At 50.2% G+C, this 17359-nt stretch overlaps 1 protein-coding gene across 1 annotated transcript in view; it reads left to right on the top strand.

Annotated features, from left to right (window-relative positions):
- Positions 1 to 4570: 4570 nt before the first annotated feature.
- LOC127674515 (doublesex- and mab-3-related transcription factor C1-like) overlaps positions 4571 to 17359 on the top strand; it is a 31774-nt gene continuing 18985 nt past the window's right edge. The window contains exons 1-3 of the mRNA XM_052170261.1: positions 4571 to 4601; positions 4889 to 5283; positions 13467 to 13522. Coding sequence (XP_052026221.1) covers positions 4571 to 4601; positions 4889 to 5283; positions 13467 to 13522 — 482 coding nt within the window. The remainder of the gene's footprint in view (positions 4602 to 4888; positions 5284 to 13466; positions 13523 to 17359) is intronic.

Here is a 17359-nt window from a genome sequence, read left to right as displayed (position 1 = left end):
ACTTACCAGCTGGACTTGTGCATCTTAGAGTATGTAATCGACACTTCAGTTTGAATCACCTCAGTACAAAGTTACCCTCACACAAAACTGTACTCCAGCTTTACTGTTCATTTTGTACTTCACTCAAATCCTCAATCTCTCTCTCTCTCTCTCTCTCTCTCTCTCTCTCTCTCTCTCTCTCTCTGTCTGTCTCTCTGTTTTTGATTTGTCTTCTCTTTTCGGTATTTATTTATTTATTTACTTGTATTTTAATGGTGTTAGTTGAACTTGGGACTTTGCACTTGGTAACCCTATGTTCCTAAAAGCCAAAGAGACTCTTTTCATTGCTGACTTTAGCAGTGTGTGCCCAGGGCTGCAGTCCCAGAGTTGGGAGGCAGGCGCTAGGTAATGACCATAAGCAGAGACCAGCCTGTTCTATACAGTGACTGTTACGTGTCAAACCCAGTCTCATTCGCCAAAGACAAAATACTAGGGTTATCTGTGTGGCGTCAGGTAATATATATCAACAGGTTTCAGAAATCGTAGACATACAATTTGGTAACTTTAGGTAATATTTGTGCTACGAGCCTAATTGTATTCATGGATATTCAAAAAATAGTGCATGCTCCAAACTCCTAAGTCAAAGGTGTCACTAAAAATGCTCACTGAAGCCGGGCAGTGGTGGCGCATGCCTGTAATCCCAGCACTTGGGAGGCAGAGGCATGTGGATTTCTGAGTTCGAGGCCAGCCTGGTTTACAGAGTGAGTTCCAGGACAGCCAGGACTACACAGAGAAACCCTGTGTCGAAAAAAAAAACATAACAAAAACAAACAAACAAAGAAAAAACTCACTGAAACAGATCCCTGGGTGTTCCTTTCATGCACAACCATGTACTACTTGCTTTCTGCTTTAATTTACTCTGTGATATAAAATTTGAAATAATTACTCCAGGACATTTAGTTTGAGACAGTCATCAGTAGCATAGGTCTGCCTAGAAATCACTATGTAAAAGCTTCTGGCTCTGAACTCCAGGACTCCTGCCATGCTGTCACATTTGTTGGAATGACAGTTGTCTGCTACCATGATCAGCTTTCATATCTGTAACCAAAGAACACATTTTTATTTATGTCAACATATATATATATATACATATATATGCACATATACATACACACGTACATATAGTTGTGTGTATATGCCCTGTTATATGCTCCCACAATTGTGTGTGGCATTTAGCCACAGTGTAGATATTCAAATATTTTTCTCATAAATATTTCTAGCTAACTTTTTGATCTCCATCTAAATAATAATTACTCAGGACTTTGAAGTTGTCTTCCTACAAGTCTTCCTCTCCACATAGGAAAAGTACATACCAAAAACACTCCCCAAAACAAAAACAAACTCTGAATCCAAGTCTGCCTGGGTATCCCGTATTTTATCTGACAACCAGATTCAGGGTCCACATCTACAAGTAAACACTTTTAGCAAGTGCTTGTGCACTGAAAATGTCAGTAAATATTGTAAGCCCATTTCTAGCCTTTTACCACTTTTGCTGGCCTTCAAATTGTCCTTGCTGATATACTGGGTCAACTCTGTCTCTGTTTCCAGCACCATTTCCTGCTGGGCTTGACCACTTGACAAAGGAATTATCATCCTGAGAATTCCTGACTCAGAAGAGGATGTCAGTGTTTCTTTGCCCTTTCCAATTTCTTTATTTTCGCAGAGCAGGCCAACATGAATAGTGTGTGGCAACGGTATAGGTTTAGGGTGCCCAAGTCTCAGCCATAGCACATAAAGCAGGACGGAGATGTGATTCCATTCCTACACCATAAACCTGCCTAGCATCAGGCTGCTGTCAGCCTGGGTCCTTGTGTGCTGGTGCCTCTTCTGCAGTGGGAAGCACTCTGGCCTTGGTCTCTTGCCTTTTTTGAGGACTTCAGAGCCCAGTCTGGCCTGGTTGTGGCCTGAGGTAAGTGGTAGACATCTTTCCGGGGTGGTGTTTGGCTTTGTAGGGAGCACCAGAGAAGAGCTGTCACTGTTTCACAGAGGACGGCCGGCTCCAGGAAACAAGTCTCCAAACTGCAGGTAGAGCCCGTCAAGTGTCCAAAGGCAGCCGTTAGAGGTGAGTGAGAGAGGGCTGTGTACTGCTGGGAGAATTGTGCAGAGAGTGCAGCCAGAGTTCCCGGCATGTTCCCGCAGCAGCTTTCTCCTTCCTTCCTCCCTTCCTCCATCCCTCCCTCCCTCCTTCCTCCCTTCTTTCCTTCCTTCCTTCCTTGTTTTTAAAGGCTAAAATCATCTGAAGAGAGAATCAATAATGAAACACCTTCGAGTGGAATTTAAAATTCATGTGCAAATAGCATTCTACAGGGGTTACTTTCATAAAAACTATCTCTGCGGATAACTCTCTTGAGGGTGAGAGTTCTCCCCTCCGGAGGATGAGATGATGCTGTCATTTGGACTAAGAACACCGAGTAGAGAGATTGCCTGAGCACTGCTTTTAAGAGTTCAAAAGTTATGGATGCAAAAGACCTATTCTTACCTGTAGGGTGAGAAAGAACAGTGGGTGACGGAGTAAGAGAAAGCAGTCTCCCCCTTAGTTGCTAACAAACCTCTTAAAAATATCTTTTCTTTCAGCCATGGAGAAAATTGCCAGAGAAGAAGTGTCTGTATTGCTCTAGAGAAGAGACCTACATTACAGCGTAGGGGCGTGTGGAGCCCATGGACGCCTAGCACTGCCCAAAGGCAGCTATGGAAGTGAGAGCAGGGCCTGGGGGCGGGGGGGGGCACAGCTGGAACTTGTCCTTGTTGGCCTCTGACCTCTTTCCGTAAAAGACCATAACCTGAATACTGGGCTGGAAGGAATGCAATTTCCTGCTAGGCTCTCTGGGCCACTCCAGTGCCTGAAGCCTACAACACCTAGCACTCACTTCCTGGTACAGGAGAAAGGGGAACAGGCATTAGCCCTGGACAAATTTGACTTGGAACTGGATTCACAGCAATAGCTCAAATTCAGCTGGCTCAAAGTACACCAGAAAGCTACAGCAGGCTGTATTTGGTTCAAAGGCACCAGAGTCCCTCCCTTTTACTGCAGTCACAGACAGAATATGTCACAGGAACAGCATTGGCTAGCTGGTACCATGGTCCTAGTCAGGGCGATAAGAACAGGAAAATGAGCTCAGCACTCACAGCATGCAGAGAGCACCCACTGAAAGCAAATTCCAACTACGGACAGTTGTTGTTAAGATGGCTTTATAGCGGTCAAACGTTTGACAAAGGTGGACTTCCGCCATGTCAAAAATAATTTGAATATGCAATGTGAAAATATCCATCCGAGAGAAACATTAGAATTTAAAGGGCATGGATAATCATCAGAAATATGCAATAGGCACAGAAGGGAAGGTATAGAGATAACTGAAGTACTCTGAATAGAAGCCAGGAAGAATGGCAGAGCATTCTGTGTGTGTGTGTGTGTGTGTTTGTGTGTGTGTGTATGTGTGTGTGTTTGTGTGTGCATGCGCATGTACGTGTCTGTGTGTGTATATCTGTGTGTCTGGTGTCTGTGTGTGTCTTTGGTTGAGAAGCCTCCACATTTCCCAGATGTCAGCCTTCCTTGTGGTGATCTTTATACAGCAGACCATTCTAGTGCAAATCAAGCCAACTATGCCTTGATATGGGCAAATTTTGACCACGATGTTCTTACAGAACACACAAGTGTTCAAAGATTCAAAAAGAAAAAATATGAGGAGCTATTTTCCTCAGATAATAGAAATGATGTTCAAGTCTGCATAACAGGCCAGCAGAGGGAGAAATCTCAACTACAGAAGCATCAACATCATGTGGAAATGTAGGGACCACTGTATTGGGATGTGGAGTCAGGCACCAATGTTAAGGCGAAGAGGCTGGATGGTTACTGTCTAGAAAGGGTAGCCTGGAAAATGGAATTCTAACCTGTTGGACATGATGCCGAAAGAGTGGACTTGCTGGGTTGAGACCATTTCTTGTTCTTATGGGCTCCCCAGGAGTTGAGTTCTGATTCTCCTGTTTATTAAAGGTCCCTGAACATCCGATGAGAGGCATGGGGGGGGGGCAGCACCTTCTGGGAGCACGAGGCCTGATGAGGCGGGAAGCAGAGAACCGAGGAGGAGGCACGACACCATTAGCTTTGGAAAGTTAGATTATAATCCGTGCCCCTCTGGACTCTCTAGTGGAGAAGCAGCATACCAAAAGGGTGTGCTATGCTGTCACCCCTCCCTCCCGAGATAAACTGGCCAAAAGGTAGGAAAGGAAACAGACCTGCACATCTCCAGGGAGAGCGGAGGCGCTCATCTGCCAGCCCCTTTTTTTGTGGTCTATGCCAAGCGTGCCCTCAGGGCACAAGCAATGTGGGTCTGCTGCATGAAGCTATTGAGACAGACAAACAGAAAGGAGCAGTCACCGAGTGCTCTCTGTGGGCCAGGCACTGATGTTGAGCAAGGAGGCTCTAATCTAAGTGGAGCACTTGCAGAGCCAGCAGAGGGCTGTTGCTGGAGTAAGGCCTCAGTTCAGGGGCAGAGGCATCTGCCTCCATCTCAAGGGGCAGGGAGCGGGAGACATGGATGAGCTCAAAGGACAGGAGTCTCCCCGTGAGAGCCAACAGGGAGGAGGGTGTTGCTCTCAGTGGCCCCCAGGCTTCTGGTCTTGCTCTTTTTTTTCACTTTTTTTATTGGATATTCTCTTTATTTAAATTTCAAATGTAATCCCCTTTCCTGGTCGCCCCCCCCCCCAACTCCTGGAAACTCCCTGTCCTATCCCCCGCCCCCGCCCCCCCCCCCCCGCTTCTATGAGGGTGCCCCTCCACCCACCCACCCACTCACTCCCGCCTCCCCGCCTTCAATTCCCCTACCCCTGGGTGTTTATGGGGCCCTCATAGGACCAAGGTCCTCTTCTCCCACTGCTGGCACCAGGGGCCCCAGCCTGTGGGAGCAGCGCCCCCGCATCTTTCTGGCCCCAGGCTGCAGAACCGGCCCCGGCCGGCGGAGGCGCTACGGGGCGGCGCCAGCGCTTTCCCACAGCTCACAGGCGGCAGAGGCGGGCGGCAGAGGCTGCGCCCCCTCCCCTGCGCGCCTCCTGGTCCTCGGGGTCAGACGGCCGCGGCCTGGGACTCCAGAGCTGGGGGCTGCGGGTGTTCTCGGCGGCCGCCGCAGCGTCCGCGGCGACTTCTCGGTCCTCGCGGCCTCGCAGCCAGCGCTCGGGCCGGCCGCCGAATGCCCGTGGACGCGCATCTCCTCCCCGAGTTCCTGCTTCCCGGGCCAGCCAAAGCCGCAGGTGAGAACGTCCGCGGTCGAGGTGGCACCCAGGGCCTGCGGGTCTCAGAGGCCCCCTGGCCTCCTTCTGCTCTCTTCCTTGCTCAGGAATCCCCCGCGGGAGCGCCTGCAGCGGGGACACTAAGTGCTCCCCGAGCCCCGAGAGCACTTCTTCCGAGGCACGTAGCCCCCGCCCAGGCGCTTCTGCGAGCTCCTTTGTGGACCCCACAAACCCCTAGGGGTTCCCCCGCCGAGCACCCCGCGCGCCCCACCGCGCGCATGCCCAGAGGCCCCGGGGAGCTAGAAAGTAGCTGAGCTGCTGGCGCAGTACCTGCTGTGAAGATGGTGTGGATCAAAAGGGCACACAAGCTGAAGTGTGTCATCCTAAAGGTGCAGGAGCTTCTTCCCCGAGATTGTCAAGAGAGCCTCTGACCTCCCGGTGCCCCCGAGTTAGTCTTTGGGTCTAGGTGAAGGAACTTGGCTCTCCAGAGCACTCTTATGTCCCGCACAGGAAATAAAATTCTATCCTGCCCTGCCTCTGGAGTCTGACAGGAGACAGGGGCACGCCAAAGACTTGGCTTCAGATGAGTATCCCGGACTTGATCTTCCTGCAGGCCAGCTGTGTCCCAGAGGAGGTGTTCAGGGAGGTGTGGAGGGTGTGGAGGTATGCTCGCCCCAAGCCATCCCATCCTTGGGGAGCGGGCAGCAAAGCGCATCACCAGAGCTGTGTGCAGCACGGGCATCTGGTGCAGGAGAGAGTAGGTGTCCACCAGCGGTCCCTTCTCTCGGTATTCTTGTGGGGCTCTCAAAGGAAGCAAGACAGATGCAAGTCCTGGAGTTTGTGGCCCAAGTGAATGACATCCAGCCCAGAGCCTTGAGGTGGCAGTAAATGAGGCACTGCAAGAAGAGGAGGAAGTGCCCGGTGCTGAGCGGTGGCCCAGAAGCAGCTGCTGGTGATGATGTGACCGGTGCCAGTGTTAGTTCGAGTTCGAGTTCCAGGGCCTGTGCCACGGTTGAAGCAAGCGCCAGCGCCAGTGCCGATGCAAGGGCCAGGGCCAGGGGCTAGAGCCATGCAGGAGTGATGTTGGTCAGTACCGGGGACAGTGCTGGTGCCAGTCAGTCCCAGTCTCAGGTCAGAGTCAGGGCTGCTGCAGCCAGCAGGGATGGCTGATGCTGAGGCGTCCTTGCTTTGCTTGTGGTAGTCCAAGGGACGCTGGAGCCCTGGGCCCTGGGCATGAAGAGTGCAGGGGCAGAGCAGGGGCAGGGATAGCATTGTGTTGTGCTCCAGTTTTGTGCTTCTTGGTGGCTTGGCACTCAATCCGCACACTGCAAAGTCGCGCTTGCTTTGTAGCTACCCCCTTCCTGATGACAAACAGTTGTGAGGGATCAAGTGATGGAGGCTGAGGATGTGGTTGAGCGGTGGAAGACTTTCCTCACACGGGATTGGCTATGGGCTCCATCCCAAGAACCATAAAGTAAAACAAATCCAAGGGCACTCATTTTGAACGGTGTCACATCAGCGTGGAAGTAAAGACAGACTAAAATCCTTTCCAAATCTTTGCTTCTCTAAGGCGTGTGATTCAGTAGGAGCATGGATGTTCAAGCTCGGCTTGCATCCAGAGTTCCCTTTTCCTTATTTTGTTCATTTACCCAAAGCACTTGTGACACACTGACATATTATATCCGAAACAGACTACAGTAGAGTCAGTAGTTCTTGTTGCGATGTTGAAGGAATTTCCAGCACAGTGATTCCCTGCTCCAGATATTAAGAGGCAAAACACAAACGTGGGCAAAATCTGACACACAGCAAAACCAGCTGATATTTACGTGTGTTAACCCAGAGCTCTGGAATGTAGGGAAAAATAAAATTGAATTAGACACCTTGCTCATGGACTCGTTTCTTTGACATATATCTAGTGACTGGCTACCATATGTGAGACTCTGTACAGGGCATTGGAAGTCTGAGGATATACCAGACTCAGCCTCTGCCACACATCTCAGAGTCTGGTTGGGGCTCTCTGTGTAAATAACTTAGGTAGATGTGGCAGTCAGACGCCATGGGGTGATCATGTGAACCAGGTGGTCAGGGAGCCCAGGGAGAGGTGTGGAAATGTGGGAGGGGAGCATCTGGGGAGCAGCGGGCTTCACTGCAACCAGGTAGCAGCACTAGAGACCTGCTGCACTAGAGATGGGTGAACTACCAAAGAACCCCTGTTGGATATTGTGGATACCTGGAGTATCCATAGCCAGACTTCCATGGATAGGGGAGGATACTGGAGGGATAGTGTGAGAGCAAGAACTCACGTGCAGGAGGTACAACCTTTAGTTGTGCCTGTCAGAGGAGAGGGGTTAGAAGTGACAGGGATTAGGCACTCTTGGCTCTGAGGCCAGCCAGAAGGAAGGCCCACCTCCAGCAGCTGTGGTAGCATCTGTGCAGCTGCTACACCACGCACTCTGGGTCCTTTCATCTGTCATTTCTAAGGAGTAGCAGGAGCGGAGCAGGTGTTTAGTCACTGGAAAGATTGTCCCCTGAAGCAAAGGCACAAAGTGGAGGTTGTCTCCCAAGGCTTGGGAGAGCCATGGCTCAGTGCTTTATGAGGGCATTGGTAGGGTTCCAGTGAAGTTCCGTGAATTCAAAAAGAAAGACAAGGGCCTGTGTGAACAGCTGTAAAGGATGCTGTTGGTGTTGTGGGGTGTTGTCTCACTGTGGACAGAAGTGTGACACAGTGCGTCTTAGCCTGGAGCAGAGCCTTGATCGCCAGACCGAGGCCCAGTCCCATGGAGTTGAGCTACAGAAGTTGTGTGGGCAGAGAGGAACCTGCTGAAACTATAGCCCTGCTCAATTTTGAAGGCCTGCGTGGCATGGCTTTTGAAGTAGCCAAATGTCCTGTGCTAAGTTAGGCTAGCCTCTAGTGGAAATCAGGAGCATCATAGCTGGACCTGGAGCTGACCTTTGACCCTTGCAGGCTGCTGGTCATGTTTCACTTCTGTGCTGCCGTGCCTTGGAAACCTCCAGGCCTCTAGACACAACCATCAGCAGATCTGGTCACAGCACTCTTGGGACCTCCCCTGGGATATCTGGGGTCCAGAAAGCATTGCATCTAAAATGCCCTATTCATTCACGTCTGTGCAGACATAAAGGAGAAGTGTCTGCTGGCAGGGTGAGGTTGACCATAATACTAGAATCTGGGGTGACTGTAGTGGGGAGTGTGGGAATGCTCTCTGTTTTTCCCTGGAGCTGGGCTCTTGGGTGTGAATATGTAGAAGTCTGTCTAAGCCCTTTCTTTGATGTGCCAGATATCCCGATTCCTCTATCAGCACACAGCCATGTGTCAATGCTGAACACTGCACAGTAGATCCCACATACATACATACATACATACATACATACATACATTCTGTATATGTATGTTCAATATCTACATATTATTTCTCCCACATGACCGTGGAGATGCACTGTCTATAGCCCACAGTCCTAATAGGTACCTAGGCAAGTTCTGCCCATTTAGAGCACTAAGCCTGTCACCCGTTCACTTGCTACTTGCTTGTATCCTCGAGTGATCTCTGTCTCCAAATGCAAGTCCATTCCTCTCGGCTGTTTCGTTTTTTTGTATCTGTTTTTTTTGGGGGGGGGATGGTGGTGGTGGTGGTGGTGCAGGAACACTACTGTTACAGAACACACCAGATATAACAAGACATGTTTCCACCTAGATGGGAAAGACGCAAGAGGAAGCCAGATGTGTCAGAATGGAAAAGGGTGAGCCTATGTTAAAAGGGCTCCCCGAGAGTGCTGCTCTTCCCTCGACAAGTGGACACAATATTTCCCCACACTTCTACAAGGCCCAGACAGCACTCTGGGTAGCACTGTGTGATCCAGGACCTCATTTATACAGAAATGAAAGCAAAGTATTTTGAGAGACCTCCATGAATTCCAAATCCCCATAGTTTCTGAAGCCTACGGTGTTATTGCCATTCTCTTCTATCTGGGCTTGCAATTTATTTTGCATTCTCACATTTATTTCTCTGTATGGCTGTATTGCTTACATCTATGCGCCTGGTGTGTGCCTGGTGCCCACAGAGGTCAAGAGGGTGTTGACATAGATGGCCTGGAACTGGAGTTATGCTCAGTTGTGAGCCATTGTGAGTTATGGGACTCAAACCCAGGTCCTCTCAACCACTGAACCATCTGTCCAACAGAGCGGTTCCAATGTCTAACATGACCTCCACCATATGAGATTATGGGATCAGGTGTGCTCTATCCTCCCTTGGACCCTTGTCCTGATGAAACTATGTTTCATTACCATTCAAGGTCACCAAGAAAAGGCAAGCAATGCCCACACAGGCAGAAAAACCATGTGTAGTGGGCAAGAAGGTTTTCTCTTACAGGCTGTCCCTCTTAATGGGCCGTGTGTAGACTGGGAACTGTTTGTGAGCACTGAACTCTAGAGCCCTGTTGCAGGATGCAGTGTCTTCCTATAAGTCTCACCCCACGCCCTGATCATGCGCCCTCCTCCCGGTAATCCTCCCCTACATCCCCTCCATGACCAATTCATGAAGAAGGCCCATGATTTCTCCATATGAGGATATTGTTGCAATGCAAGGGGGCAGAGAGACATGCTATTCCCTCCTGAGGGTTCTTGGGAATGTGCACATGCTCCTTGGGTCCAGAGGTGAGATCTGTGGGAAATTCCCTATTGAATGGTCTCTGTGTTGAACAAGAATGACACCATTACTATGCAATCACTAGTGCCCAAAGAGGGTGAGTGGGTGGCCTTCCAGAACGAAGAAAGACACTGGTTCCTGTCATTCACACCCACAACGCCCTAAGTGCCACCAAATCTGACAGCCCAGTCATTCATCTGAGGTGAGTGTCACAGCAAAAGTGAAGGAAATTTCATGATGCCAAAGAACATTGTAAAGTATGCCAGAATTTATTTCAACATCACTGGACAGGATTCTTGGGAGAGCGGGACCTGAGCGGCCGGAGGTCTTGATCAGTCTGTTCGGCCCCCATGTCTAGGACTCCAGTGGTCTCAGCCTCGGGTTGACCGGCGCCCTCTCCTAAGGAGGAAACAGACAGGTGGACCCTCAGAAGGTCTGCTGGAACTGAGAAGAGGGCTTGCGTTCAGAGTGGGGCAGGGCAAGGGAGACAGACTGACTTGCTGTGAGTGGAGAGAGAGAGAGAGAGAGAGAGAGAGAGAGAGAGAGAGAGAGAGGAAGGGAGAGAGGCAGGGGCTGGCTGGGGTCCTCACCTGAAGAACTTGGACACGCGTGCCAGAGCTTTCTGGAAGCGGCCTCTCCAGGACCTTCTGGGAGGAGCAGGCTCCCAAGTCACTCTTGGGCCGTTGGATGAGTTCTCCATGGTGTGAGCAAAGATCACACTGAACTGGGAGTATTGTATTGGGTTTCTCACAGTCTGAAAAAGAGAGTCAAGACCACACCCAGTCCCATCATGGCTGCTGTCCACAACCCCGTCCGGCTACTGTGATGTACATCTGCACAGCTGGTGGAGGTGCCCAGGATTGACAAGAGTGGCCACCTGCCCTGCTTGGACCCCAGCCCCCCGGAGGGTCGTCCGGACCACATAGGGTGAGACTTACCGACCCAGGAGGCAGAAACAAAGGGATGAAGATCATGCTTCCAGCAGTGTCTGTTCCGGCTGGACTGACTCCTTAGACTTCCTTGCAGTGATCTGTGCAGCTGACCTCTGAGCTGAGTATGAATGCTAAGCACGCCCCTTCACAGTGCCGGCCCACTCGGCCCCTGTCCAGGGCTGCCCACTCTGCCCCTGCCCATAGTTCCTCCCTGGCTCAATCCGGTAAATTCAGCCCAACCAGTGGATACAGTTTTGATAAGTGACCTCTTCTCTTTTCCTGTGTCTCTCACTCCCACCTCTCCAAGGTTCCTTTCTCCCTTCCTTTCCCATTGTATCTTAGTCTCCTCCGTGTTCCTCGCTTCTTTCTCTTCCAACCTCACTCGGACTGTCCCACTCCGTCTGTCTGTCTCTGTTCTTCCTCTCCTCTGGCCTGCTGGCAGACTCAAAGCACTTTCTGTTCCTGAGCAGCGGTGCACTGAGGGGCCCCACTGTAAGAAGAAAGCACACTTACATTTTAACCATTTCTCCTTTGGGGTGAAGCTATTTGACCTTAGTAGACTGTACTGGTCCCTGTGAGCACCCAGTCAGGTTCCTTGTCTTAGGTTCTTTCCTAAGTCCTGGAGAAGGGTCAAGAGTCACTCGAGCAGGCATGTTTTATACTGTGCCTCAGGCAGACGCTACCATCATAGTACTCCCGTACTCTGCTCTGCTCTGGGTCTCACACACTGAGCTGTAAAATCCTGTAGTCGTGAGGGATGCGTATGAGAAAGCTTTGGCATTTCTGAGGGATGGATAGCTACTCAATGCCTTCAGAGTGTGGGGAAACAGAGAATTGTGTCCGTCGTGGCCTTTGACTACGTTGTTGTGTAAGCCTATTTGTGGCCTTCGGCCATCACTTTTCTTTGATGGTCCCCACGGGCGTCACTACAGAATTCTGCATGGACCTGGAGTGGCAGAGAAATTAGGGAAAGAGTTGGAGGGATGCTTGCCCTGGAGCTGACACTGAAGGGGAAACTTGCCAGACAAAGTCTTTCTCTTCATACGGGCCTTCTCTCGTCCCTGAGGTGCTTCGCAGCAGCCCAGGAGGCAGCAAGCAGGTGTGCCGCTCCTTTGCTGGGCCCTAAAGGGCAGGGTGTCGGCTGCCCCTGTGCAATGGAGGTAACAGCGCCCAGAGTTTTCATGTGTGATTTCCATGTTTACCCAATCACTGCAGCAGAGCTTTAGAAATCGCCAGGTACACCTTCCCCCAAAGCTCAGAACTGTCATGGTCCCCTCTGAAGTGAATATGTTTCTTTATCCTCAATGTGTCTCTTTCCTGTCCCTGGATCCAAACTCCTGCAAAGACCCCTGTGCTAATGAGGAAGGTCCACCTTTTGCTCCTGCAAACATAATTGCAGCAATTATGGCCAGGCTCCCTGGCCTGCACTTGCTGCCATCCTGAGCTACCACCAGGGGGCAGTACAAGATGGGAGAACTGTGTCAGCAGAACCCCTGAGCTCACTCTCCATGATGCAGCTTCTGAATGAGGCTTCCCAGGAGCCAGAATCTGTCCTAAGCTAAGGGCTCATGCCAAGACATTTCCCTGCAAGTTGCTTGAAGGCAGGGCCAGTTTGGGATGTGCTACCATCTGCAGTGATGCTGGAGAGACTGAGTGCAGTGAGGAGTCCTGCCCGTGCATCCCCTAACCAGCAAGGCAATGTGGAAGTTGGTGGTTGAAGCAGGAGGAAGGGAAGAAGTATCTGTCACTGTTTCAAGGCAATGTACACACGTCTGTCACTTGACACCGTGGACTCAGAAACAGCAGGAGGTCGGTGTCAGGTACAGGACACTTCTATGTCTGCCTTGGACTGAATTATTTCTCCTCATAATTGTTGTTGTTTTGAAGCCTTAACCCAGAGCTTAGTGCATTGGGGACCTTTGGTGTGGAATGAAGGTGGACCTTAGCCATAGGTAGGAAGCTGACTTAAAGGGATTTATGTCATCATGTGAGGGGACACCAGAGGCCATGCTCTAGGCCGGCACGAATGCTTGAAGGAGATGCTGAGTGACAACTCGGTGAGAAGGCGGCTAAGCTGGAAAGTTCCCCAGAAGCCAAGCTGGGGGACTCTTTGTTCTTGGACTTGCCATTCTGTGGAACCATCAGGAAATAAACTTCTGTTGTTCCAACCATCTTGTCTTGGGCATTCTTTTTATGGCCGTCTACAATGTGGACCAGTGTTCCCTATGTTGGGTTTCTCTTAAGAATGAGCCTGGGTTGATACGGACAAGTACCAGGGGACTTGCAGGTAGGGAGACCGGAGCTCTGTGGGAAGCATGGGTGTTTCCCCCTCGGGAACCCTGTGAAGAACAAAAGCAGTCTCCACTCACCTGCTTTGAGGGCTCCCAGAGTTCTTCGGGCTGGGGGCGAGTGTGTGTCATGTTAAAGAGTCTCCCACTGTGAGTTTGAATGTTTACTCTATGAACAAATATCACTGCGTTATTAAAATATTATACAAGAGAAAAAGAAAGCAGTTTGTGGAGGGCAGCATAGGCTTGAGGATGTGCTGAGACAGAAGGGGGTAAAGGGGAGAAAGAGAGTGTTCAATTTTCAGTTTTTGTGTCCATTCCAGAGAGCAGAGGTCAGCAGGATCCTGTCAGCCCAGAGACACACCTGGAGAAATTACAGGTAATTGTTTGCAGGAAGCACTGTGGGCAAAGGTGGGCCCCGGGCAACTACATGGCTGGCAAGGAGCTTCTGTGAAGCTCTTCGAAGGTGGGAGGCCCCTCGCTTCCTACCGTGCTGACAGACACTTTGTGCAGGACACATGACAATCGGTGCTGCCTCAGATCTGCTCTAGCTCATTCATTGTCCTTCTGTCCCTTCCTACCGAAGAATACAGGAAAGGTGACAGATGAAAGAAAAGTCCCTCCATGTGGCTTCCACCATCACCTGTTACGCAGGTGCTGTGTGTCTTCAAGACTTCTGCTAACGTGACTTTACATGCCTCTATGTGGCCCTGTGGGTACACATGGCCCCCATTTCCCTTGACATAAAATATGACCATATTGCCCAGAGTGGAAAGCAATTTTTATTTTGTTCTTTTTATTTTACCTGAGGACCGGGAGTATTTACAAGCCATCTCATAGAAAGCTTTGTGCCGTGGGTTTCAAGGTCAGCATGATGTCTGTAACCTAAGCAATGTGCCTGCTTTCTTTATGTCCACATGGGAGGACCTTTGCCTGCCTCTTTAGCTTTCAAATTTTCACATGCTTGTCACATTTACAGAGGCCGTTGCTCTAGAAGAAAATGTGGAAATAGAATTTCGAGGCCACAGTAAAGTTACATTTAAACATCAAGTAACCATTGAGGGAAGTGTCTCCAAGGAGGAGGTGTGCATTTGTGAGGTTCAAGTCTCTGACCCCTTTAATTTTGCTGCTTTGATGGCTGACCTATGAGAGATGCTGTGAAAATGGTTTTTTGACACAAGCTGAGTTCTGGGGCCAGGGGAATCATTCCAGGCAGGCAGTATTCAGAGCTGGTCTCCAGTACCTGTGCTGGGGTGAGATCAGGAACGCCACTGACAGCAGAGAGGGTGGGACATGCTCCGGGACCCCGGGATTTCGAGATCCCTCAGAAAACTAGTCAGCCTTGACCGTTGTCATGGAGTCAGGAATGTGTTGCAGAGGATTAGCTCTCTGGTATGGGTGAGGAGAGGGATGCTGTGGTGGAGGGGGTTGTGTGTGTGTGTGTGTGTGTGTGTGTGTGTGTGTGTACAACTCTAGAGAAATAATACGAGGCAGCTGCAGTGACCTTTGAAACCACAAGCAAGTAGCTGTGGACCTCTCTACCTTGTGTTTTCAGACTTTAAACATGGCTACCAGGCGTCAGCAGAGTCCATCTTCATGTGAAAGGGATACACTGATTTCTGGGCCAGCGGTGTTCAGAAGTGTTTGACCCTTGAGAAATTGGCAGGGCATGATCAGACTGGTCTGGATTTGGAAGGTCTGTCTTATGATTTCAGGGGTGATGAGGTCACAAGACACACCTAAAGACCTGCCTGACTGATCTTATTTAGTCCCCCCACATCGGGGCACTGGGCTTTCAATATTGAACATCTTGAAGTCGATGGGTGGACCATGTCAGGGTGACGGAGAGTGATATTGCATATTGGGACATGGAGAGTGACTCATTGGGAGACAGCCCTTTCTGAAAGCGATGGCCCTCGGAATGGCACCACCAGGCTGCCATGTCCTAGTCCCCTGGGATTTGGAATCACAGAATGTGTAGGTGTACAGAAACTCAGAGATCGCTCTCTGGAAGTTTTTTGTTGTACAGAGATGACAGGGAATGGTAGCTTTGGAAACAGTTTCACCTCCTTTATGGTCACAGAGATAGAAAGTTTCATTGGCAGGATAGCCAAGTGAGAACACTAAGATTGTAATTAGGGGTGGCATTTGAATCTTGACTCCAAGTATCTGACACGGTACAGAAACGAAGGGACAATGAGGGGCCCACCATGAAAAGGACAGTCAGGAAGGGCCGTGCCACCCAGGTATGGCACCATAAGCAGTGGCCTTCTGCCAACTCAATCAGGAGTGAGGTGGAATGGCTGGGACATCACTATCTGCTGGGCGCAGAATGGGGCTTCTGTGTTTGCCCTTCTCTTTGTGCTGGGCAGAGAGAGAGAGAGGTGAGAGAGAGAGAGAGAGAGAGAGAGAGAGAGAGAGAGAGAGAGAGAGAGAGAGGTGAGAGAACCTTATCACGAAGCCCCCACTGCATTAAATCCCTTCTTGGCCTGTTGGGTTTGGGCTCGGGTAAGTCTCACCATTTTCTTAGTCATCTTATGAGTTGGAGGGTGACACCCTTCCACCACAATGTCTTCTTCCAGCGGTGTCCTGAGGAGCTGAAAAGGACAAGAGGAATCGGAACCTCATCTCCCTCCTCCTCTGTTTCTCTGTCACTCCTTCTCTCCCCAGTCCCTCTCCTCAAACTCTATCTCATGCCCTAACCAGTGTTCATTTGAATCTCCCAGAGCCATTTCTGGATTTCTCAAATCCTTTCCCTCAGGTTGCTCTCCACTCACACAGTTGTTCTGGCTTCCTGCTCTGTGGATGCCTGGGTTTCCTGATGGGGTCAGCAAAAGGAGAGTGTGTACCCTTCTCCCAGATTCCCCATGACAGGAACTGCTGGCTACCAGGTCACAAAGGCAAAGCTCTGCCCTAGAGCAGTGTCTAAATATGGGCAATTTTGACAATGTCCCTCCTGGAGGCCGCACGTCACTGTGCGACAGCTATGTGGAGAAGAGTGCATTGTTTGCGTGTGATTGGGTGTGTGCATGTTTGTGTGCACTCATTAGATCAGAAACAGGAAATGATCTCTCCTGCAGCGATGTAGCAAAAAAGAAGGGGTTGGGAAGGGGATTGGGATGGAATGGGAAGACAAGCAGCAAGGGAAAGGGAGGAAGACTAGAGGATTCCACGGGGAGATAGAGGAAACTTCTGCCCTCTGCATCAACGTCACAGCCCCATTCTGGTTTGATAAGGCCCTTCCTCTACACCGGAATTCCTTCAGAAAGTATCCACTCTGAACTGTCCCCCTTCTAGGAGAACAATGGCTTTTGTGGTGTGTGCTGGGGAGATCTTTTGCCTGCAAATATGTTTCAGCCTCACAGACCCAGAAAGGCAATGGACGCCCTGTGGGAGACTGGTGGGTCCAGAGAGGAGCTGTAAGTGGGAAGGCCCTGGGGCAGAGGAGAAGTGGTTGTTCTCTTTGTTAAGTAAAGGCAAAGATCAGACTACTGTGGAGAATCCTGAGGTTGCTGGTCATGTGGAAGGTATATGAAGAGAGGCAATTCTCTTACAAAATAGTTTGATATGGAAATGGCTGATAGAAAAAAAGAAAGAAATGGCTGGTAGACAAAGAAGTGTCCACAGGGCTGGTTAGGAGTGCTTCCTGGGATTTCCTGCAGTGTATTTGTGGGGTTTCTTAAGGAGCCCTCTCAAGGTCTTGATGGAAAAGCCAAAGTGATAGTCATGTGTGTGGCTGCACATGTTCCCAGATCCTCTCCTCTGTGGGCTGGCAGAGCTGGGACAGGCCATGTCACTAGGACATCGATGACATTTAATTGGTGGTCCAGCCTGGCTGCAAAAGGAAGGACCGGGTCCCAGCACATATGAAATGCTTGACAAGTGGCAGAATTAGGGCACCAGGGCCCTGAGCCCATAAGTCAAGCCAACAGGCAGATTTCGGCTGGTACCGATGGGAGGATACAGGAGAGGCCGCGGCTGGAGCTTATCTGACCCCTGTCCATACCATATGACCTCCTTATCTGCTAGGAGAAGGCTGACCCTCTCTTCCTTACTGGAAAATTGTTTATAGTAATGTAACCTTTCCGATCTGCCTCCCTTCCAGAAAAACAGAGCCTTTATTTCCCTAATGGAGAAATCTTTTGTCTGCAGATATGTTTCAGGATTAGAATACCCCGGAATCAGTGGGCAAACTCTTGAGAAGTGGATGTTGATT

The sequence above is a fragment of the Apodemus sylvaticus genome, chromosome X, assembly GCF_947179515.1.
Source record: "Apodemus sylvaticus chromosome X, mApoSyl1.1, whole genome shotgun sequence".
Taxonomy (NCBI): domain Eukaryota; kingdom Metazoa; phylum Chordata; class Mammalia; order Rodentia; family Muridae; genus Apodemus; species Apodemus sylvaticus.
Note: the sequence above shows the minus strand (reverse complement) of the source record. Positions and strands in the feature narration are given on the sequence as shown.